Source organism: Lathamus discolor, chromosome 2, assembly GCF_037157495.1.
Source record: "Lathamus discolor isolate bLatDis1 chromosome 2, bLatDis1.hap1, whole genome shotgun sequence".
Lineage (NCBI taxonomy): Eukaryota > Metazoa > Chordata > Aves > Psittaciformes > Psittacidae > Lathamus > Lathamus discolor.
Window position 1 is genome coordinate 867,896 of NC_088885.1, and position 25,167 is coordinate 893,062.

A 25,167-nucleotide genomic window follows, 5' to 3' on the forward strand; every position below is an offset into this window, starting at 1 on the left:
TTAACCACTGAATGTCCCCGCAGCCATTCCTGTATCTCCCCTGCCCCCTTCTCTGTGGTTTTCCAGATACCTTCAGTGGGTTGTTGAGTCTTGGTTCAGGAGTCAGAGTTGGGTTTGCTTCTGCTTGTAAGAAACCCTAAATCTCATAAACCCCGCTCATACCTGAGCTGCGCTTGATTTTCTTGCTCTTACACCTTGTGTGACTGACAGGCGGCAGCACTAGCATGCACTGGAGGAGTCTGGGTCCAGATAGCACCAGATGTGCTGTGTGGATAAGAATGGCTCATTGCCTTCTTTTGCTCCTTCTTTCTGCAAAAGCGATTGGAAGTGCACCAGTGCAAAGAAAGAAGTGTCTGGTTTTCCCCAGATGAACTCCAGGTGGACTAGAATTCCCAAGGCACACAAAGAAAAATACTCAAAATGAGATTTTTCTATCCTGGTTTGAAGCCAATGTGAGATATTTGGTGCTTGATGGCAGAGCGAGGCCACAGCATGCGTTAACAAGGCCTTATTTGTCTGATCGAATGCAAGATCAGACTACAAATGGCAAAGGAATGTACAATACCTGTGTTCTGCAATAGCACACATTATCCAATCATCTCATGCAAAACATGGATGACAACTACCCGACTGATCTGTAATTACTTAGAAATTCTGAGGACATTCTAGTGCTCCTTCGGAATACTTCAGCAACTGATTTTACTCTCGGGATGCTTCTAACATTACAAGGGATCTTCAGCAAGTGCTGGAGAACGTTTGGAAGAACATTCCAACCCCACAATTGAGTATTCATGGCCAGCCCTCACAGTCAAAAGCAGAAAATAGCCCATGGCCTTCAACCCTGTGAGAAGCTGCTGGCAGGAAAGACACCAAAACCATATTTAAAACAATGACCCGGTAAAAATAATCCCTAGAAATCTGTTCAGCAAAGCTCTTCAATGAAAAACACTGATTAAGACTTGGGAGCTGCTTGTGCAAGCACAAGCTGAAAGCAGTAATGATGGTATAGAACAGGTTTGTTATGAATTATTATCCTCTGTCAGTTGTCCCAGGTGGGGCTAGGTCAGGTCGGTGGCCAGCTTTTTGGTGTACTGACACTGAGAGTGACCATTTAAATCCACCCTTTCAGGGAAACCATTACACCAAATGAGGCAATAAAAGCCAACCTTTATCATGAGGTGTCAGCACAACGATTAGAAGATACCCAGGGAAGATATCCTGGGATTTTCCATCACTTATGGTTTTTCCCTTTTTTAAATTCCCTTCTCAGTTTTCTTTGGAGCCTTTTGCCCTGGCCCAGGCTCACCTCCTTTTATGTCCTGCAGGTGTCTGCAGTGCAAGTGCAAAGGATATGCATGGAGAGAAAAAGGAGCGATGCGCACAGTAAGAGGTATTTTCTTTTAAGTCTATGAAGGAATGGGGAAAAAGGAAGATCAGGAAGTACAAACCCCTTAATGTAAAGAGAACAGAACAAGGTAATGGGGTATCGGGTACTGAGATGAACTGGATATAAATGAGAGGAACCACTGACTCCCGGTCATCCACTGACCACCTAGCTTGCCCTTTCTATTATTGTTTCACCAGAAAGCACATCTGGGGGACTGAGATAATGGGAGCCACCAACTCTAGTGCCCTGTGACTTAGTGATGAGTAAGTCAGATGAGAGAGCCAGAAGTGTCCGACCCATGACACCAAACACATTGTAAAACACATGTGCAAAGATCTGAAGCCTCAGGAGCACCATGTGTGCCACAGGAATCATAAAATCATAGACTCGTAGAACACTTTGGGTTGGAAGGGACCTTCAAAGGTTATCTAGTCCAACCCCCCTGCAATGAGCAGGGACATCTTGAAGTAGATTGGGAAGGAGAAAGGTGTACTAACGAGCATTAGTGCTGGCATCAGAAGTCACTTTTCCACATGAAAATGCCCACCTAAGCCTGGAAATGATCCTTGCATCACATTTCTTGTCTGTGTAACCTCCTCTGCCTGGTAGCATCTCTCTGCTGGAGGTGGGAGGCTGGGGCAGACCTTTCCTGACCCTACATCTCATAAGAAATGCCAAGCACTTGATACGTTTCTGAGCACCACTAGTGGCTGCAGTGCTCCTCACTTGCAGCCAACATGGCTCATCTTTTGGAGAGGAAGAGCATCCCATAAACCCTAATTATCTCCCTGAAGAGAATAAATTCTCCTGAGGTTCTGCAGCCAGTTTTCTGACCATGAAAATTAATTAAATAGAATAGAAACACAATGCGACAATCACAGAATAATCAAGTGTCTTTTAAACCTGATGCTAGGGACATCACCTAATCCAAGATACAAAAGCTAACATCATAAACCTCAATTTCTAAGGGAGATTGATGTCATCCTTTCAGACAACCCTTCTGACAAATTTAATCCGTATCTGTCTTGAAACAACTCAGGGTTTCTTTCTTGCCCCACTCCTCCATTTTGAGGGCTATTCTAGGTCTTCGCTCCTTGATAGTAACATTTGTTATTAAATTTCCCTTCCAGACAGAGGTAGGATTAATGAAAACCCATGTTCTTGTACCAGCGCTATCCTTCAGCTTTAATCATTCTTCCCATTCTGGTGTTTATGCCTTGAAAAGATTCAAGGCTGAAATCCCTTTTAGTTTTTGCCTTGCCAAGGTGTCTTAACATCCCCTTGGAAGTCTCCATTGCCCTAATCTTCCCCAAAGCCTTTCTTTGTGTCCTCAGCAAAGTCATTCCTCCCTAGGCAACTTCTGAGGTCTTATCTGTGGCCAATGTGAGGAAGGTTTGTCTCCTTGTCTCTAGAGAAAATTATGTGTGTGATACACCTTGCAGCCTTCTTAGTCTCTTCACAGCTCTATCGGGCGCTCCAGTGCCTCTCCCCTCCACCACCTGATGAGCCACTAAGTTTACAGCCAAGCGTCTCGGCACTGGCTCTGCCGTGCATGTCCTGTACAGTTGTATTTGCCTCAGTTGCTGTCATTGCTGTTCCCAGGCTCATCCGAATTATTCCTGTGTAAGCATGTGGCCCACTTCAGGATGGTTCATATTTTGCATCATTCACAGATGCCATCAGGCATGCACCTTGCTCTTTGCTCCAAGTTCACCACTCCAAATGTTAACCATTGTCAGCCTCAGGAGAGATGTGTGAGGGGTGCAGCTCCTCTCCCAAACCCATTACTTGTCCCTGCTGAGCTGGTTCTCTCCCTGTCTCTTATTTCTTGCATTAATCTTCCTCTTCTACACAAACATTCCCTGTGAGGTACCACACAAGACACTTTCTTTAATTCTAGGTAGGCAGTCTGATGCACATACCCTTGGCAACACAGGGTGTTACTTCAGAAGGTGTTAAGCCAGCCTCACAACATTCATTCATTCATTAAAACTTCACAATTTTGAGTTTTGCCCCAGTTTTAGTTTAGTTAAGCTTTGTGTCCTCCTTTATAATCTGTTCTAAGAGCCCATCAAGATGCCTGCAACATTGACCACCCCAGTCTTGCAAAAGGACTTCTGTTTGCTGGCCTCCAGCTCCAAAGGATGTCACAGGACACCATGGACACCCTTGCTATGAGACATGCTCCATCTCTACTATTGACATCCCTTTAAATCCCCCCTTATGGCCAAAAAAACCCCCCATAGAGTTACAGTGGGGTACACTGGTTTTTAGCCAGTGGAATTTCTTACTTGGTGCATGGATAAAAGTGATCAAGCTGCACACCTCCCTACTCAAGAGCCAGGAGGAAAGATGCTGAGTTAAATAAGTGCTGTTCTCTGTTTTCCCACTAGAAAGCTATGCCATTAGGAAGGAGTTTCTCTTTGATTCTGAAAGAAAGGTGGTCATTAACACATACTCAAATATCAGATGCGGAAGATTTTCTTTAAAAAAGTGAAAAAAACATACCATTTTTGGAAATGTTCTGTAGGTCTCTGTGATTACAGCGGTTTCTGCTCCGTAAGCGTAGATACAGAGAGTCTGTCCAGCCTCTGAAAGGAATCAAGGAAGTGCAAACTGTTAAACTCACCTGATAGTTGTTAAAATACAGCTGATGTTAAAACGGAAGCGTGTTCTCATCTCTGAACAGCTCTGTGCCCCAGTTATGTATATACTTCTGTTTCACCATCTCTCTTTTTTGGGGTCATAAATCTTTTAGATCTTGAACAAGGTGGCCTAAAATGGAAGCTGAGATATCCTCTCCAAAGCTGTAAAGTGATGGGGAGCTTCTTTGAAAATGTTCCATCCAGGATGCTTTTATCCTGGTCTTTCACATGAGGATTTAAAAAACCTTTTTGTCATACATCATTTATCCAAACAATTCTGTTGATTGCTCACTAATTGACTTTTCTGTTGGTAGTTATGGAACAGTAAATAAAAGAGAAGAAATATTGGCAGGGCATTCATTTCCCAATGCCATAAGTCTTGGATGGATTGATCTGAAAACAGGTTATGCTTGACTGTGATTAGTTCTCTCCTTTTCTTTGCACTGTTGAGAAGATGAAAATGCAAATGCAAAGGATAACAGCACAAAAGGAAGCTGAGGAGAAGCTGGGTATTTATATCTGGGCTGTCGGCTTTCCGTTTGAACTTGGACACCAAAGGAATCAAATGGCTTAAGAACAGCAAACTTGGATGAGTGCAGAGAAACAGGAGACAACAGCAAGTTCTGAAACTAGCAGTAAAAAGTAACCATTTACGTAGAAACGCATGATAATATCAACCAGTCACCATGTAATGGGCTACACAAGAAACACCCAAGCTCTTTGGTTCTCAGCACAGCAGGCAGGTGAATGAGGAGAAGCAAACAGACCTTGTCAGTCAGAGGATATTAGTTAAAAAGCAGTGTCCCTCTTCATGCATCATGGGCATGGACCACATCAGTTTGTGTCTCTGTTTCTGCAGGCTCAGAGTAAATGGGAGCCTCCCACTGCACATTGCCAACCAGTCTCCACCACACTCTGTCATTGTGATGTGGGATTGTGAGCTACTCGTCTTAAAAATGCCCCACTGTCCCAAACAGTCCTCCTTTTTCTTCTTCCAACTGTGGAAGAGATTAAGAAAGAGATTAACACTGACCCAAGGCCTAACACTGACATCTTCGGGGTCAATACTAAGCTCTGATCGCTTGTGAATCACTTCAGATTCTTTGGAGCCCCGTTAAATGCTGTGTATTCAGTAGCTGGGCATTGTAGTAGGTTTTTAACAGTTGTTTTTGGTGCTGACTCTGAAAGGGGAGGCTGCACAGCTCTTCTCTACTGGCTTGCCAAGTAGTATACCACCTTAAAGCAGACACTGTGAATGTAGCTGAGGCTGGGAACCTGGTTTTTGCACAGGGAGGAAAGAAAGCAAGCAGAAAGTACAAGTGTGTGGTGCAACAGATCTTTTTCCTCGAAAAGAATATACTCTGCCAACTTCTTAATCTGTTGGTAGGGAGCCTCTTTAGGCTTGACTCATGCTTGCTTTGGCATTTCACTGTATTGGTGACCCATCGCAGACATAGCAAATCACAATCATCTGCAAGTCAAAGAAAGAGCAGGCACTGTTGGTGATGATATCCTCCAGCCCTGGCAGGAGCCAAAAGCCTCTTAATGCTGGCCAGAAAGATGATTAACAAAATCACAAGTATTTCTTTTTAACTCCACAATTAATCCTGCAGGCGTTTCAAAGCGTCTGCTTTGCATTTGGGCTCCATCTTCACCGCTTTCTGGCAGAGGCTTCTTTCTTCCCATCTAGTCCTGCACCCTTCCCCATATTCATGAGCCAATGTAACTCAGCAAATAGGTCACAGGCACTTCCAAACTCTTCTTTTGCTGTTTCCCTCTAAATGGGGGGAGGGGGGGAGGAAGCAACAAAGTGGAAGAAAGATTGCCCCAAAAAAGGGAGCACTGTGAAGTAATACTGGGGTTATTCCACTGTTCCAGCAGCAAAAAGAAACAGGAGGAAGAGGAAATGGGGTGGGGGTGTGGAGGAAAAAAAGAAAGGAAAGGAAAATGGTGATTTTTGTTGTTTTCTGCAATGCCCCCTTCTGCCTGCCCTCGAATTCTGAAAACAGTGAGCTTAGGTTTTATTCCTCATTTTTTAGAATCATAGAACCATAGAACAGGGTTGGAAAGGACCTCAAGATCATCCAGTTCCGACCCCCCTGCCATAGGCAGGGACACCTCACACTAAACCATCCCACCCAAGGCTTCATCCAACCTGGCCTTGAACACTGCCAGGGATGGAGCACTCACAACCTCCCTGGGCAACCCATTCCAGTGCCTCACCACCCTAACAGGAAAGAATTTCCTCCTTATATCCAATTTAAACTTCCCCTGTTTAAGTTTGAACCCATTGCCCCTTAGCTCCTTCTAAGCCACAGTTTGACCAGCTCTAAAACCTACCCTGAATTTCAGGAAGACCAGGCCAGAGCACTGTGCATTGTCTATATATTCAACAGGTTTTTCCAGATCCCTAGATCCAGTGTTGATTTGAGAGTGAGCACAAGCAGAGCTGATAAGCATTTTTACCTTGCCTTTCAAGCACTCTTTTCTTTCTTTTCCTTGCTATGCTTTAAGGGACCTTAAGACTTGCTATGACTTGGCCATGCTGCCTGTTGGCTTACCCGATGGTGGAGTTCAGAAATCCAGTGATCTCAGAGAACTGGGGCCAGTCAAGCTCGTTGGTGAAAGCCATTGGGAGATTGGCAAATGATTTCTGAAAGAGAAATTCTTAAATCAATGCGGTTTCACCCTCAAAAAATCCTTCCAGCAAACTCAAGCACTTGGCTGCAGCATCGCTGGACAGCAGCAATGGTAACTACAGCCGTGGCAGTAATTACTTATCGTAGAATGGTTTGTGGTGGAAGGGACCTTAAAGCTCATCCAGTCCAAACATAAAACCAGAGAACTTACAGGCTGGTTTAATCCATGGAATTCATTAGCTTCACTTTCTGTTGAAGCAATTGCGGGGTTTCCTTAAACCATCGCTGCAGGTTGGGTAATTCTTTCTCCAGCAGAGTCAGAGGTTGCTCAGGAGCCAAAGAAGAGCTAAATTTTGTGGGTGCCACCAAGTCCTCATTCCCAAAATCATCCTTCAGATGAATGGGAGCTACGCTTGAGTTCATGCCTATGGGGTTTGATAGTAAGAGGACGGGGGGAGATGCATGGAAAGGGGAGGAGAGGCGAGAAAAGGGGGGGTGTGAGGGGGAAGAAATCCTGAAGCCAAGCTCTGAGCAGCCTAATGCACAGCAGATGCCAGTTTAAAGCATGTAACAGCATATTTGACCTACTTACAGTAGATCTGCATGAGCTACCAAGGTGAAAATGGGTCTGGCTTAATTATCTTTCTGTTGGTTTCCTCTCTCTCGTCCTTGCGTGTATCTCTACATACATACATACATATATATACATAAAGTAATCATTTTTTAAAGACTGGAGGGAACTTCCAAATCTGCCATTAAATGTGATAGTTTTGTGTGCAAAAAAAGCACTTAATCCAAGGGCACAGCTCACAGCTATGAGAGGAAGTGGAGGGGGACAAGATTTCTTGGCCATTTGCAATGTTCATCTCTTCTTAGCTTTAAAGGTGACAGGAATATTGACAGGGTCACTATAGAGCTATAGATATGATCTTTCATAAGTCACAGCACGGAAGAGTATAAAAAGAACCCCAAAATAATGAAACTTTTTTTAAAACGAATTCCTCTCTGACCAACCTCCCTTGTATTTTCTACTCCAAACCAACGTTTTCATTGGACAAGTCCCAGTAATTTTTAACATTTTCTTCTTTTTTTTCCTGCAAACTTAGCTTAAATATGAATTAAGTCGGAACCTGATTGAGTTGCAAATTGGTTTGGAAAGGAACATTTAAGACCAGAATTACAGTTGCATTTGAACACTGTATATATGTTCAGCATTGACACTGTTCCAGCAACGCACTTAAAGGCAGACTTCGGAAGATATTTCAGGGCCCGAAGGGTGAGGATGAGTAGTTAGTGGAACTTTCAGGAGGATGCTAGACCTTGAACTCTGCAGTGATGCAGTTTGGAAAGCGTGGTCTAACAGACTGCATTTTGCTTAGCCTTACATGCAAATACGTCCCACTCTAAAGGTGGATCTATACTGACTTTTAGCTTAAAACTCTCGTACAGCCTTGTTTAAATACCATTCTCTAGACTATTCTGGCTGAGAAACCATGCTTCAGCCTACGTGCCAGATTTTAGCACAGAATGATTAGAAACTTACTCCAGCCAAGCTTCAAATGCCATATTTTAGCCCCAGTTGCTCTAGATGGGTCTCGCTTTGAAGGAACATCCTCACCTCCTGGATGTGTCCTACCTTGAAATACAGGGCAGCCAAATCCATGGCTGATGCTAAATGCATGCATGCCAAGCTGGGCTCATATGGAAGAAGGTTCAGGGTTCCTATGGCAAGAGATCTTCAAAATCAGAACACAAAAGGGCATTGGGAACCTGAGGCTCCTATGAGCCTTTAGAAATGCCAGTGCCAGCGATCCTGAAAGCGCAGAAGTATCCCTTAATTTGAAGGGGAATTGGGTATTAGTTTTTATACTGACTTTAATGCTGCTCCAGTTCTCGTGGTAGCATTAAGTACCGGAGACAACTTTCTTATTCTAAGCATACGAATAAGCAAGCCTTAGAGCTCTTGAGGAAAGCACATCCTATCTTTCTAAAAAGCATTATTCCCTTATTTTCCCCAAAATACAGGATCTTACTCATCACAGCATTAGCTGGGAGGGACTTGCCTGTGATTCACGGGATTTAGAGGGAAGCTAGGGGATGGTTTTAATGAGATTTCCACAGATCAAACTCCTGACTTTTATAGTGGAGCAAAACCCCCCTACACTATTTTGCACCACTTGAGATAAGAGTTTTGGACATCCTGAACCCACATTTACAGCAAAGCTGCATTCTTTTGATAGGAAATACATAGTATGAACCAGTTACTTTAATGAAACCTGAGAACACCTTGGGTTTGTGGGCAAATAGGTATTTACTGGATTACAGATAGACATGGCTTTATTTTTCTCTTTATTCAGCATGAAATAGAGAGCCAAGATTTTTAAAATGCATCTTCCTAGAGAGGGTATCGTTTCCACACATTCAATGCTTTTATCTCAAGATAAATTTGTCTCTAAAATGAGATTTAAAAGCAAACTTTATCCCAGACAAAATGCTACGTTTAGTAGCTATTTGGAAGTCAGTTGTAAGCAGATGGACAGAGCAGCAGGAGCACAATATCCATCGCTAGACGCACCGGTGTTTTCAACATTAGCATTCCAGAAACACCATCCACCTCAAAAGAACACCCCAACCAGTATTTCTTCTGCTTTGCCAAAGCTCATAAAGTGTACGTCTACTGCATTATACTGCATTCTTAATGCCGGAATTTTCAGGTCAGAGGAATGAATGTTCAGCTCAGCTCTTGCTGAACCTTTTAAAAGAAGGAAAGCCTGGCAAACCCAAAACCTAGCGATAAGCAAAGAGCCAAAATAAAGTTGACTTACTCCATTCTTGGAGCTGTATAATTGTTTCCCTGTAATTATACTTTGGGTGTTTGGGGATTTCCTGGGGTGATGGCAAGTTAATGATGGAGCCATGTGCTCCGTCTGCAGGAACATGCAAGTCCCCCCCTTCCAACACTGCCTGCATGATGAATGCAGGAATATGATTCAGGCCTTTGCATTTGGTCACTTAAGTGTAAGACAACAGGAAGGCTCTAGGGGACTTGATATGGGACAAGTAAAAGATGCAACTCTATGCATTTCTTGACAGAGGACATATGACAAAAGCATATCCATTTGCACCAGATTACACAGGGGGCTATGGCTGTGAGAAGCCAATGCTAAGACAGTAGTAAGTTCCCAATTAGACTGGGAAATCTAAGATGTATAAGGATAAATACAACTAATTTATATATGAAATATATATATATGATATTCATATTTATGATATTCATATTTATATATGAAATATATAAATTATATCAAATAGGTAAAAGATAGACAAAAATTGAAGTAATGAAATAATACACTCACTAAATCTGAATTAACAGGCACACAACTATTTTCTTATACACACAATAAAAGTCCTAAGGGCGGGGGGAGAAGACCTACTTGGAATTCCATGTAGAGGGCTGAGATTGAATTGTAAATGGCAATTAAAGCTTTGAACGGTCACTAGTATTGACTGTAGAGAAAACCGTTTGATAAACTAATTTTTCCATGTGTCTTATAAAAGAAATTTTGGTACATTCAAAGCACAGTGTCTTGAGTTGGACAGTATGGGGGAACAGCGGATACACAGGGATAATAATGCCTTTTCCTCCCCTTTCAGAGCCCTAGCTTCAAATTCCTGCTGTGGTCCCAGATTAAGGATGTTTTCTATGAGATTAGGACATAGTCTCTGCACTCTCTCTGGTCACAAAACCATCTCTGGAGGTGCTTCACAAGCCCGAGGCTGCTGAGTTGCTGCCATTGCCATTCTATGCACAGAAAGCAAGACACAGAGGACAAGCGAGAGGTAGAGGCAGTGACAAAGTCTGAATTAGCTCAATTTTTTTTTGCTAGCTCTTTTGTGCTCAGGCAATTACTTTCTTAATTAAGGTGAGGTGCAAATTAAGTCATTTCTTACTATTGCTAGACTTTGCACACAGATAATGAGGTTTTATATGACTGAGCTCGCTCTCTCTCTGCATTAATATTTAACTGTTGTATTTTCGCCAGGTTCGTAGGAAAGATTGCAAATAGTCCTAGAAAAGAACCAGAGAGGGAACACATCTCTCTTTGCCCTCCTTGCCCCACTGCAGGGCACTGGCCCTAATGTGGAGTCACCCTTTCTGTAAAGGAAAGCAGCCCGCTTCCTTTCCAGCCAGTCCTTGACCTTTTCCACATGCTGGCCGGACTGAACTGAGCACTGAAAACATGTATTTGTTGGGTCTTACACAGAGAGCACCCGTTTCCTTCCTGTTAAAGTTGCCCTACACGCATCAGACAGAAATGAGGTGGCATCAAAACTCACTTGATAACCTGCACTCCCGATCCTGACCATGAAGCTTCTGCCTCTGCATGCCATTACCAGTCCTCAACCCATCCAGCTAGCGGACCAGCAAGCTTCAAGCAAGAGAAATGCTATTTAAACCTTCATTAGAGACATAATAAAATGCTGACATAGTCTAAGACTATTCTTGCCTCCATGGCTCTGCTACCAGCATTACTGCCAGAATCATCATCACCATCGGCCTTATTAGCATCTTTATTAGACAAGATAATCTCAATTATCATTAGTGCTAATTTATTGTGCTTATCATCAGCTCTGCCATCAGTGTCAGTCGTCTAATTGTTGCTCATAAACGTTTAACAAAGGAAAACAACTTCTAATCTGCAACGTTTACATCAGCTGAGCTCTGGGAGCCAAAGTGGGAGAATGCATGAAACTCTCAGACCTCCATCAGCTCTGTGACTACTGACACTATGGAGTAAGTGTTGCTCTCCAGAAAACATCCATGTCCTCTTTCTATAGAGGCCAGTGGTCGAGCAGGAGGTTTTCACCAGGGATGATGGGGAATGACGATCTATCTGCTCACCCCCATGCAACAGAGAGAAGGACAACACACAACTCCTTGCTAGGAACTGGCACTGTTTAGGAACAGGATAGGAAACAACAGTGCAGGACAGGAGCATACCTGGGTGTTTTCTATCTCCACCCAGCTGCAGTTTGCTGGAATCATCTTTTCCCCTCAGTTGTGTCATGCCACACCAGTGAACTGCAGCAGCTGAGGCTCAGCCTAATTCACAGTCAGGTGCATTTTGTGGCTTGAAAATGGGAAACGTTGGGATACTGCCGAAAGATGGACATCAGTGTGGCAGTGATATTTCACAGTCACTACAGAAACCCTTTCCTATAGGACAAGTCCATTATAAACCCTTGCATGACCCTCAAACACCTGCAGATGTATTTGTTCAATGAGCCTCAGAACACTGGAGTTACCAGACGTGTTTCATGTATACCACAGATGAGGGAAAGCAGTCCAGGACTTCTCATTTCAAAGCCAGATGCCTAAACCAGAAGATCCCAGACTGTCAGCAGGGTCACTTCTACAACACTTGCACAGCAAGGAGCCATACCAACAAGCCTACTAATGGCAGGACTGATCCCACAGGCAGCACGGGTCTCCTTGAGCCCTGTGTGGGAAGCCAGATGTCCTGGTTTCTGTCCCTGGCACAGCACAAGGCCACTGAAGCCAAACTCTTCCCTGACCCAATTGCACAGACATCGGATGAGAGGGGCAGCACAGGGCTATGCCTTTTGATTTTCAGAAGAGCATTCGCGGGAGGGGAATGACAAACGTGAGGCCGTAACTATAAACTCCAGCACAGTAATGGTAAATGTGTAAGTTATAAATTAATAATTTATGCGTTATAAATAAATTTAGATCTATAAAACTATAACGATTTTGCACTTGTTTCCCTTTGGCAACCTGCAGCACAGGGGAGAAAGGAAATGGCAACCAGCGGCGCGGTGGTTTATGGCAACCCGAACGCGATTCCTCACCACTGACATCTGCGAGACGGTCATCCACTCGGGAGGGATGTGGAAGTGAGCGCCAGCTGAGTCTCCCAACAGCACGACCCCTTGCGAATCCGCACCTACGGAACGCGTTCTGTGAGTCGCACGAGCAGAAAGAGCAAACCAGAACAGAGCATGGACAGCAATGCTTGAAGAGTAACTGCAGCGTTGGCTGGTGGAGTCATGAGAACACTGGCTACATCACTCTCAATGGGGCTGAACTGTTCAGACCCTGCAATGGGATTTTTGGTGTTCAGTAAAAACCGGTTAACAGACGTGTACCAACAACCCCAGAGACACAACTGGGCATGAAAACCAGGGAGAGGTCTTGCTAAACACTGAAAATCCTGGCTGTAATGCAGGGACGGATGTGTTACTTCATCTGAGGCTCTGCTCTGCAGCCAACGTTTACTTTTGCTACCCATAGAATATGCTTTATAAAGGACTTAAACATTTAGGAAAATCAGATTGCTCAGGGAATTTCTCAAAGCTCTTTATACAGAGCTGGGTGGTGGATGTGCTACTCACTCACACGAGTATTTCTGCTAGAACAATCTGGCTGGTTTCTAATTAACGTTACTTTAGCAGTTGTAGATTGCCTTTCAACTAAAAATGTTTTAAAGTCTTGCCAGGCAATGGTTCGGCCCCAGGATGCTGATTTAAATGTAAGGCAAGGTGAGTGTAACTCAGCTGGCTCCCAACACAGAATTACCACCAGGCTTTGCCTTCCACGTTCCATCTTTGCTCATCCTCAAGGTAAAAAAGAAATTCACTCTTTTGCCTTTCTGCCTTTCTCATGAAGTTGTAAAGCCCAAAGTCTTTCCCCTACGTTGGCAATGACTGTGAAAACATTATTGTATTTAGGGAATCAATACTAAAGGCACATTGTTTTTCATACTGACTGTAAAGACTTACCTTTGCAGAACTTCTTCTCATAGGGAATTCCATCTTTTGGATCCACGCCCTGTTGGAGGAGAGAAGGGGCAGATGATGATGGCGTCCATCTAGCGCCTGAAAAATGCAGTGCAAAACAGAGGTGGGGAATTTTTTCTTGAATGTTTGCCTTGACAGGCTCAAGAGGTGTGAACCACATGAACTTCAGTAAGGCCAAGTGCAAGGTCCTGCACCAGGGCAATCCCAAAGCACAAATATGAGCTGGGTGGAAAACAAATAGAGAGGAGCCCCTGCTCTTGTGAGACCCCACCTAGAGAACTGCATCCAGCATAAAGACAACATGGATCTGTCAGAGTAAGCCCAGAGGAGGCCATGGAGATGCTGCGAGGGCTGGAGCAGCTCTGCTCTGGAGCCAGGCTGAGAGAGCTGGGCTGGGGCAGCCTGGACAAGAGAAGGCTCCTGAAGGGGAGACCTGAGAGCAGCTCCAGTGCCTAAAGGGGCTGCAGGGAACCTGGAGAGGGGCTTGGGACAAGGGCCTGTAGGGACAGGCCAAGGGGAATGGCTTGAACCTGCCCGAGGGGAGGCTGAGCTGAGCTCTTAGGCAGAAGCTGTTCCCTGTGAGGGTGCTGAGGCGCTGGCACAGGGTGCCCAGAGAAGCTGTGGCTGCCCCATCCCTGGCAGTGCTCAAGGCCAGGTTGGACACAGGGGCTTGGAGCAAGCTGCTCCAGTGGAAGGGGTCCCTGCCCGTGGCAGGGGTTGGGACTGGGTGAGCTTTAAGGTCCCTTCCAACCCAAACCAGGCTGGGATATGATTCTATGATATAAATTAATTATAATAGCTATAATTGTAAACAATCATAAGCATCAATAAATAAACTTCACTCATAACTACTTCCCCCCTGTTTGCTTAGTTATTAATAAATATAGTTTTATTACTTGGAATGTCAGACAGTAAATAAATAGCAGTAATCCAAATCAGTTCATAAACCAGACTAAAGAAAAAGAAATACCTGCAGGCTAATCCAAAAGGAGGAAAAAAGAGAAGCAGTAATCAGGAAGGAAATATAAGATGCAATATCATTTACTTACCCATATGCCATTGCAGTTAGAGTCCCTTTCCTCATCCCAGTTATCAGGACTAAAACAGAAGGACATACAGCATTACAGAAAATAAAGCAAAAGGAGCTCTTGAGGGAATTGGATGCTGCGTGCCATTTGTCACTAAGAATATACAATAACTAGAAATTCCTTTCTGCACAGAAGGGTCTTTTACTTCCCCACTTTGAATCCAGGGCAGGCAATTTTTCCTAGCAAAATGCAATATTGATTTAAAGTTAGCACTGCAAGTTGTTGAATGGAACTTACCCTTTTAGTCTGCATATTCACTCAGGTGAAGTGAATGGGGCGATCTTTGCAGGAGCCTGATCCTTTTTCCTTGCCCTTTTCCTAGTTTTTAAGTGTTCCCTGAAATCCAGCAGGCCCCTCACTCAGAGCAGGGTAGTGAGGATTTGCTCTCCCCATTGGTCTGTCTGACCAATTTTGGTTTCAGATGCTTCAGAGAAAGGAAAGAACCCTGTGCACCATCCCTGCCCGTGCGCCCCATCCCTGCTCTCCATCATTTCCTCTTGTCTCCATCACTGTGCAATCAAGCCACGCACAGTGCTGTGCTCTCTTAGAGCATGGCCAGCCCCAGATACAGAGCTCGTTCTTCAAGAAGTCATAGTTAGGAAGCCTTGAAAATAATGACAAGCTTTACCGTCTGCCAGGGTACACAGTGTTGTTTCTGTCATCGCAGTCTCTGCCTCGCCAGTGGTAGCCCCTCAGTGTCTGAAAGCCAGGAGAAGCACACAGATAGATGGGATGGCCATTGCTACTCTGGCACTTTTAATTTAACATATCTAAAATGAAAATCTAACTGCAGGTGTAGGAATCAAATGCAGTAAATGGGGTGTATTCCACAGGCCCTGGGGAAGCTTTAATAAATGGCACCTTGCACACTTCGGTGCAGAACAGAGACAAGCTGGCGATTTAATTTGGAGTGGTTTTTTATATGACTTGACTTCACTCTTATTAATCCAGTAAACAGAGCACTCAGCAGCAAAGCAATTTGCTTCTGCAGGGCCACAGCTTTGTGTGTGCATCTCCCCAGGTGGCATCAAGGAATGATTGGGTTTTTCATCCAGAAAAAAAACCCACTTTTTATGACCAAAACCCCCTCCATTCACTTTATTCCTGCACCTGTTTTCACATGCATGAATGAGGCTTTGCAGAAAGTAGGAAGAATCCCATAGGCATTCCTGTGGTCAAGGTTTTACTGTGCCAAGGGAAACACTTTGCTTACCGGGAAAGTACTAAATTTATCTCCATCCAAATCTTCAAAAGGCAGTTTATTTCTCAAAACACTGTAAAAAACCCACAAAACCAACAAACACAGAGTTAGCATATGGACAGAACCTGTTCAGGAATTACAAACCATGGTAAAGCATGCACAATAGGTAATAGCTGGCATGGCATTCATGGCTCCTTGTTCAGTTTGAGCTCTGTGCTTGACCTTCAGCAAAGGGGTTCTGTCTGAAGGAGCACATCCTGATTTCTTTCTGTATGTGCTGGCTGAGCTCTGGAGGCGAGGCTGCTGGGCCCCTGCAATGTCAAACCTTCGGGCTCTAAAACAACCAGGACATCAGACCTGTGGTAAAAGTAACTACAATGTGTTTTGGAAATCAAGGCTTTACCCAGCCTGGCAGAGCTTGCAAACTGCCAGCTATGAGATACAAATGGAGGTCCTTCTGCTTGGGAAGGAGCTGCAGAATGGGGCCTCATGCTGATGGAGATTAAGCTCCTTCTTTCCATAAAAACAAAGTGGCAAATACCCTTCTTCATATTCATTCCTTAAGTCTTCACACTGTCTCTCTCCTGCTGTGCTCAGTCTAGAAGACTGCATCCCAGGCTGCACTACACATACACACAAATGCTTATTTTAGAGGATAAAAGTGGATTTGATAGGACCGTACACACTGAATTCACAGGTGACCTTGCGTTCTGAGGATCAGGATCTCACCTTGCCATTTCTATATCTAGTCCCACAAACTTCTGGGGATGCTCAAACAGGTTTGAGAAAAGCATCTTACCTTGATTTGAGCAATGGAGAGCTGAGCCCTCATGTTATCCCACAGTGCTTAATTACATTAATTAATGTAATAAATGCCATTAATGAAAATTACTTCTTTTTCTTCCACTGTGACTTTTGTTTCCAGCAACCCCATAGCTTTTAGCAGTACCTGAAGCAGGTGTCAAAATGATGGTGTCAGCTCAGTGCCCCTTCCTATTTAGCTTGGAGACTTGCTAGATTTCACATGGTGTGGCACCTCTGGCTACAGGACATAGCTTAGCTCACCTACATTGAGCAGCCTTTCATATGTGGCTGAGGCAGCACCCTGATGTGCTAGTCAGCCTTGCCTTGGAAAATTGTCTTTCAGAGTTTTTCCAACATCTTGCACTCAGAAGAGATGTTGAACCTGGCTCAGGGAGCAAATAGGTGCAACGAGGGTGGGTTCCTCAGCCTGCACTAGCATCAGAATAAGAGAAGTACGGAGGAGATGGGTGACGTGCACCCTGGTGGGGCTTGTAACCCGTAATCTGTCTGTAGTCAATAATTTCCACGTGCTGCCTTGGGCTACTTCTCTGCAGTAAGGTTCAGTTGCAAGAACTGGCACAGATTCAGAGCAGCTAAAACAATCCAACTGTAAGCCATGCTTTTTTGAAGCTACAGAAAGAAGAAACCAAAAACCAAAGAGTGAGAGAGACCATGAGAGAGAAATGAGGTGAACGCCTCTGATCCAATGTATGATGCACAATTTGATCCCTGCTTCCATGCCTGAACAGGGCTCAAACTCAGGTTATTCATCCTGACTCAACATTTTAGACACTTACAAGATGGCTTCATGTTAATCGATCCATTCCCAATTACATCCTGATGTTGTCAGTTTCAATCAGAGGAGCAAGTTAGTTTTGGCAGTCAAATCAGTCAAAATGCACTGTTGATAAAACTGATTTATGCTTGGATTTGCTTGTCTCCTCCTCCAAGTCACTGCAGTACAATGAGTACATTGGCAAACGTGCCTTAGGAGTAACAGCCCAGCTGCTGTCCTCAGCCTTCCTCAGAAACTCCCTGTCTGCCATCCACCCCGCTTTCTTAAATACCTCAGATGCCCCTAGCACTGTGCAACTGCTGCTTAATTCCTGTCCCCCACAGTTATAAAGGTGCTGGTGGCCTTCCTGCACTGAGCCATGGGCTCCCTCTGAGGAACCTTACTTACCTGAATCCTGTGCAGCCTCCCTGGACAGTGGTTTTATGAAGGAACCCAACAGAAGTAAAGTATAGCAAGCTCTGTTAACTGAGGATGAGCTCTGAAGGAAGCAAGTGTACCATATTCTGTTTCTGGTTAAGGAGTGAAAAGTTCATACATACTATTTAATCTTCTCGCACAGGTTAGCCAAAAGAGGAAATGCACATACGCTTGAGAACCCCATGAAGTTTTTCTGGATGGGAAGAAAACAAAAGAAGATGGATGCATTAGTACACAGAGGTGGCATGGCTTGGGATATTCAGTGGCAGTAAGGTCTAAAGCTAAATCATGTATTTTCTGCCTAGAAACACCTGAAAACCCCAACAACGCAATGAGGATGCTACGTGTCATCCTTAGAATTTGGACCTGACAGCAGTCAACTTCGGGATTTCAACTGAACGTTTCCCAGAAAGCTGTCAAATTCAACAGGAAGCAGCTCCTCTGAAACTGCCTCTCATGCACCCGAGCTGTTCTTAAATCCTTCGTAAAAACTGCAGCTCTTGTGTTCGATAAACACGATGCTGTCTGACACTTCGTGTGAAACCAGTGAAAGCAGCAGACTGTGGACCATGGAGCTGGTTTCTGCATGTTCAGGCAGGGTGGATGAACTGAAGGTCAGGAAAAGCCCCAGAGAGAGGAGAGAGGTATCCAGCATGGGCACAGAACACCCCTGATTTGGTTCATGAGATTTTCTACCTGGAAGTCTCATAACCAGATCTTATCTTGTCCAGACCGGCAAGCTGTAAAAGACAGCTGCTGCAGGGTGAACTCTTTCCACATTAGTAGACCATAGCTGTGGGCTAATCCAGTTGAGTTTCCAGGCAGCCAGGAGGCTTCAGAAGCTAAAAGACCTTCCTAATGAATGCTCAAGCTACAGAAACATTGCACTGCAGCGGCAATCAGTCCTACAAACATGCTGCTCTAATCTAAGTTCAGGTGGTCTTTAAACACTGAGGGCATTCGAGTGGTCTATAAATACAGAGGGCTGGTTGGTGCAGTCTAATTATCTGTATTCACTAAGGCTGCATTCAGCATGCAAATGTGGAGCAGATGAGCAGATGGGCACACTCATAACTTTATGCAAAGAAGGGTGATTATTTATGTGGCCATAGCATTTAAGAGCTCTGTCCTTGGACCAACTTCCATGTGTTACATGCTCTATATACACAGAGGAAAAAATACGGTTCTTGCGCTGAAGAGACTACAACCTGAATCTAACATAAAACAAGATAAAGGTTGGATACAGCTCAGGAGAGGACAATAAAAGGCTATTGCTCACCATGAGGGGCAGTAATCCCAGCATATAAAACTCTGATCGACAAAGGAGAACTCTGAGGCAGCACTGCAGGGCAGTGAGGCCACGATGCATAGAGCATTGCCCTGCAGCTCCAGGGAAGGCAGGAAGGTGTTTGCTTGGACAGGGAAGAAAGGGTGATGGAGATGAGGGTCTCTTGCTGCCAAGAGCAGGCCAGCCACAGCAGTATGTCATGGCCCGGATCTCAATGTGGAGAGGGCAGCTGGGCTAGCAAAGAGCCCCTAGTACAAACATGGCAGCCAGCATCTGCACTGGTGGCTGAAGTGACCAAGCAGCAAGGTGAAGATGAAAAAGAGCAGAACATTGTGAGGGGCACCTGCAGTGGAGATGGAGCTGTAACTGTGCTCTTTCTGAAGGACCCAATAGAGAAATCAAAGGAGGGGAAAAGGAGGAAAATTAAGGAGACAAGAAACAAGAAACTCACTGTGGCTCCAGCTGCCCTGCACTCTTCCCCATCCCAGCGCACCTCTGTATTTAAGCTCCCTGCCAGCCTGGCTGTAGCAGGGCTATGTCCTGAAGCATGGCAGGGACACAGACCTCCTCTTCGCTCTTGTGTGTGCATACACACGCGCAGCCAGCTAGGCAGAGGGGAGAGGGGCACAAGCAGGATGCCAGTTTTACTCGAAATGCTTTGCAAACCTACCTACACCTTCCTGAACTGAGGATGCAAACCGCTCCTCCCACCTCCTCCAGGTGGGACTAATCCTGCCCACAAAAGCACAACAGGCATTTAAAGCTATCCACCAGGCTAAGATTTGCAATGTCTCCGTTTGAGCTCTCAGCTTTTCACTTCAGGCTAAGTAACAGCATGCGAAGCTTTTGAAGTTAAGGCACCTGAAGCCAAAACAGCACCAGAAAGGCAAAGCACAGGGCTCACAAGGAATAAACACATAAATAAAAGCACCTTTCACTCTGCCCACCGGCTGCATTTAAAGCCCCCCCCCTTTGCTGTAAGCAGAATAAAATCTCTCCTGCCTTTTTCTCAGCTATGCATTTGAATACTGTTGGTGGCTGAATCTCAGTTTCAAGAGAGCCCCGAGACTGAACAGCTGGCATGATGGTGACCTGGAAGTGGTGCAGGCACCACAGAGTCCTTCCCAGCAGAGTGCTATGGGTGCAGTACCTGCTTTTGGGAGGAGATGTTTACTTGCCCCTGTATAACATGAATGGGTGGTCAGGAGACTGCTTTATTCCCATCTCTGCCTTGCAATTCCCTCGCTCCCTCCATGGTTTCCCACTTTTCCCTCTAGCAGGCTGTGACTTGCAGGGACCATGGACTCGTGATGTGGTTGTAGGCACGGTGCTTGCTCTCATTAAATGCTACAGCCACAGCTCTCTCTGTCGTTCTTTCACTGCTGTTGCTCAAAGATGCCTCTTAGTATCTCCCCCATAAGAAAAGTTACTGCTAGAGGTGCTCACAGTGATTGATACCACCAATATCTTATGCATCGCCTATTAACATTCCCTGGTGACATTTCTGTAACTATTGTAATTGGGTTTGCAGAAAAGAATAATAATGAGCCCCTGATGCTTGTTGGTGTTTGGTTTAAGGCAGTTGCTCACAGATGATTCACTACTTTTAATGAATGGAGACATCTATTAGATTCTGGGGGGTTGTAGCCACTTCCACTGAATCTCTACATCTGGAAAATGCCTTCTCTTTTTCCCAAACCCACAACAATCCTAAGACATGCCCAGCAAATACAAAGGCCTGGGAGCCAGGCAGACCTCACATCCTCATTGCCAACAGCCGTAATCACACATCTTTTTATGCACAGTCACATAGAGCAGGCGAGCAAAGATGGGCACAGCCAACCTACAAGGACCTCTTCAGAAGACTTTCCTCAAACATGCAATGGGGAAAAGCAACCAGAATAGCAGATACGGGAAGAATATATTATATTTAATATTAATAGATATTATATAGTATGTATAATTTATATATTATTATACATTATAATTACAATATTATATAGGATATATAACTTGATGTTTCTGTCTCATATAAGCCAGAGCATAGAAGATGAATGTTTTTCTCCCTCCACCGATGTGGATGCAAAGATGCCCCAGCACTCATTCTAAATAGGTTTCAGCAAGGGTCCTTACAGGGAGCATGCTAAAATAACTGCAGGAGAGGCCCAACCAACCCCATAATACTTCTTTTAATTAAAGCTGATCCGGTATTGTGCCGTTATAGAGGTTCAGAAATATGTTGATTGGAGAAACCCAACTATGAGCTGGACACGGTCTGCTTGTCCCTCCTGCTGGGAAATGGGCAACCAGGAACAGCAAGGGGCAAGGAGTGAGAGAGGTACAGGGACACTGGGCGGCTCTGAGGGTACGGGCGAGTAAAGGCAAGCTGGAAGGAGGCTGGAAATCTCAGGCCATCAGTAGCACAGTGCTGAACGGGGGGAAATGAATGAGGTCCTGCTGGCTGCTGCTGGGTGGGAGCCGAGTCCCATCTCTCGGGCGCATTGTTCATTTCCCTGGCTTGGCAGTTTGGCGATTGCCCAAAGGCCAATCAGGAACCTCCGTTTTCCCTGGTGTGAACAGCACCACAGCACAGATCCAGGAAGAAGCAATAGCGATAATTTCTTCACAAACAGCTGAAACATTTGCTCCGCATTAAGTGCCTGCAGACAACTGGAAGCAAACTGTGGCTGCGCCGACTCATTAAAGTGCAGCCAGCAACAAGAGCTGCCCTTCCCTTCTCAGCCGCCCCTCAGAGACCCTCCAGAGATCAGGAAACTGCTGGAGGTGGGAAGATTTCAAACCCAGTTTTCAAGTTTAAGGGGCAAAGGCCTCTTACAACGCAGGCAGAGTTTGCATTCAGGCCACTGCTTGAGCTTCAGGCAACCCCAAAATGCAGTCACTGTGCTCTGAGGCAGCGGCTGTTAATGAGGCTCCCTCTTACACACAGCTAGAAGGGATGATGAGGGACAAGGAAGAAGCATGAAAGAAAGAGGAGCGATAATGAACACTGCAGGAAGCCTGAAACTTCTCTGGGTGGAAGAACAAGGGGGAAATTCCTGCTTTTGTAGAAAACCTGGACAAAATCGGCATCTGCTTCTATTTTGTTTAAAGGCTGGCTGCTGCACCAAAGGCAAGCCGGGCTAGTGCAAGTGTCTCTGTGTGACAATGAGCTGCGAAGCTCTCAGATAAGATCCTCCGCTGCGGCACAGGTTTCAGACATGCATTTATGTCTGGGATGGACACAGACAGTTACCCCTTCTCCACAAGCAGTCTGCATCTGTTGTGATGCTTTTTTCTGCTCTCCCCATACTTTCACGTTTCCTCTCTATTATCCCCCTCTCCTTTGCAGTATCACCTCACAGAGCATATCCTACACCAGGTAGGAGTGAGTCAGCATTCAGTTTAGTGCCCATCAGGTGGATTCCCACTCAGGCAAAATAAAGGAGGGCTGACTCCTGCTAAATGCAAGTACAGTGTGAAACACCCCGATGCCACGCATTTCTTACCACGTCCTTGGAAGTCTTCACAATCCTTCGTGCTTTCCTTATTGCAGTACTCAGCCCAACCTAGGAGAGCAAAACCACAATAAATAAAATGAGATCAGCCTCACAGGACCCTATCAATTTTTCTCCCCATTTCCTATCTTTCTTTTTTGTCATGTATCATTTCCAGCACAAAAAGTGATGTATGAGGAGTCCACAAACTCATCATCAGTTACATTTTATTGGACTAACAATCAGTTATCCAATCCCTCCCACTGAAACTACAGCTGCAAGACTTTATTTAGGTTGCTCCAGGGCATCATTTATTTCCTATGGCCCAGATCAGTTAAAGAGCTGAGATCCGTATCCTGACTGCACTGCGCGAGGCTTCTCCAGTGACACTTCCTAAAGAGCAATCCATCCATTAGATGGCCAAAAGAGGATTGTACATGTGATGATGGTCAGACATGCTGTGGAAGGGTATAGAGGAAACATTACATGGATAAGGGTTACAGTCTGCTGAGGTCCATCTCAGCAGGGGAACAGCTGGCACATGGGAAGGGACAAAGCAGGGAACAGATTGGAAGGCAAATCCCTGGAGATTCGTGCCCTGGAGGGAAAGTGCAATGCATTTTTGCAGCCCACCTGGTCCACAGCCCTGCGTCCTGCCTGGGTGAATGCCAGTGCATGGGGAGTAAGCAGGGACTCTGCTCCATCCCAGTAAGAGTTTACCCGTCTGTAAGAGCTCTGTCCCCTAGCACAGCACACAAGGCCCACACCAGTTTTCCTGCCACAAGGACTCGTGCTCCTTCCCTGCTGCTCTGTTTTCACTTTTGGACAGTCTTCATCCATCTCAGTGAGGATAAGTCCCTTATGTTGCTTGTCCTGCATTTGTTAGGCCACCTTTGCAAACAGTCCTATCTGCGAGGCAGTGTCTGCAGGACGGCCTCTGTCCTTCCCCTCAGTATTTGGCATGAAGACGACTGAAAACACTGCCCGTCTGCCCTGTTTCAGGAGGAGTAACTGCTTTGTCCTGCAGGCTTTGAGCACCGGTAAAAAATATAAAATAAAATAAAATCACATCAAATAAGTAAAATAAAATAAACCAACATAAAACAAAATAGTAATAAAACAAAAGAAAAGGAACCAAAATAAAAGAAAAGATAAAATAAAATAGATACAAATCAATTCCTTCTGAAAGCATTTCAAATGGAAGGAAAATCCAGTGTGTCACAGCATGCTCAGCACTTGTTTTCTGATCAGAACTGTAAGCAAGGACAAACTGTTCTGTCTGACAATGACCAGTCCCTCCTACAGCCCAGCCTGCAGACACTAGCTCCAAGGCAGAAGTTCAGCACAAGTTTCTATCTATCTGGCTGGAGCTACAGGAACTCAACATGGAGGGGGGGGGGGAGGCCTTGCCAAGTGGTGGCATTCGAGCATTTGGAGAAGAAAAAGAACCTATCCCTTGAGTGATGGCACCTTTCTGAACAGCGGGCGTGCCAGCTTGGAATATTAAAGCAGCATACATTTGCATTTAAAGCAACCCTTGCCAACGTGGTTTTTCACTGGGGGTAAAATCCAGCATGTCATTATAATTGGGTTAGGCAGTGATCAGAGCAAATTAATCAACTGGGATAGTCAAGGGTCAAAGATTGGTATTGAACAATATAAAGGGATGAGGAAGAATTAGCATACGCAGCAAAAAACACAGACTTGTAAGTTACTGGGGTTTAACATATGTGTCAGGTTAACACATGCGCTTCATCATAGAACCACTGAACAGTCTGGGTTGGAAGGGACCATCAAAGCTCATGCAGTTCCAACCCCCTGCCATGGACAGGTTCATTTCAACTAGATCAGGTTGCCCATAGCCACATCCAGTGTGGCCTTGACTGTCTAATTCATTGTGTCTGTAGTCTTATAAAAACCTGGGGATGTCACAAATAGAGGAGAGATGCCAGGAATGAGCCAAGACACTGATCCCTAGTTTCTTCCCCTGGGCAATTGCTGTCCCCGAGACCCAAAGACGCACCTTGCATTTGTCATAGTTATGTTGTACGTTACCAGCTGCTGTCATTTCTGCAATAAAATAGCTTGAGGGATGAGGTAAAGGGCTTAAAACGGAGTACGATTGATGGGAAGTCTCCAGAGAGGCAGGATTTATCAACCCCTTTATGCTGGGCAGGGCAGGAGAGACCTTTCTTGCCCTCAGCAGCAGAGCACCTGCAGACAGCTACAGCAGTATCGCACACGGAGCCGCGAGCAAGGGAGGAACGGCTGAATTACCCCTGCATGTAGAAAATGCTCTCTGTGAAATTCTAAGGGCAAGATCTCCCCCTGCAACGGTTCCTGCAGCCGGGGCTCTGGGGTGGGGAACACAAGACATGCACACCACAGACAGGGCTGAGGGCAGGAGTGTCACTGGGGTTTCATTCACTGCCGCCTTCCACTGCTCTCCACAGAGCCCACACCTTCCCATCATGAATTCTTTGCCAGCAGATCTATTTGTCGCCATAAGCAAACACACAAAGCAAGCCTAATTCTCTCATTCATCACCCTTGTTAGCCAGCTCTTTCCCAGGAGAGCGGACAGTTACGA

General features: G+C 45.1%; 1 protein-coding gene and 1 long non-coding RNA gene across 3 annotated transcripts in view; one reads left to right on the forward strand and one right to left on the reverse strand.

Annotated features, from left to right (window-relative positions):
• AOAH (acyloxyacyl hydrolase) overlaps positions 1–25,167 on the reverse strand; it is an 87,622-nt gene that overhangs the window by 30,602 nt on the left and 31,853 nt on the right. Inside the window, exons 8-16 of the mRNA XM_065665364.1 lie at positions 22,591–22,650; positions 17,919–17,989; positions 15,792–15,852; positions 15,207–15,277; positions 14,540–14,588; positions 13,473–13,521; positions 12,543–12,637; positions 6,594–6,685; positions 3,273–3,283 (exon numbers count right to left, since the gene is read on the reverse strand). Of these exons, the coding sequence (XP_065521436.1) occupies positions 3,273–3,283; positions 6,594–6,685; positions 12,543–12,637; positions 13,473–13,521; positions 14,540–14,588; positions 15,207–15,277; positions 15,792–15,852; positions 17,919–17,989; positions 22,591–22,650 (559 nt within the window). The remainder of the gene's footprint in view (positions 1–3,272; positions 3,284–6,593; positions 6,686–12,542; positions 12,638–13,472; positions 13,522–14,539; positions 14,589–15,206; positions 15,278–15,791; positions 15,853–17,918; positions 17,990–22,590; positions 22,651–25,167) is intronic.
• Positions 7,910–14,338, forward strand: LOC136007524 (uncharacterized). Of its 2 annotated transcripts, none has more exons than XR_010609744.1 (2): positions 7,910–12,380; positions 12,475–14,338. It is a non-coding gene; the product is annotated as an uncharacterized LOC136007524 (long non-coding RNA). The 2 variants fall into 2 exon arrangements; XR_010609743.1 differs by having other exon boundaries at positions 7,910–12,372.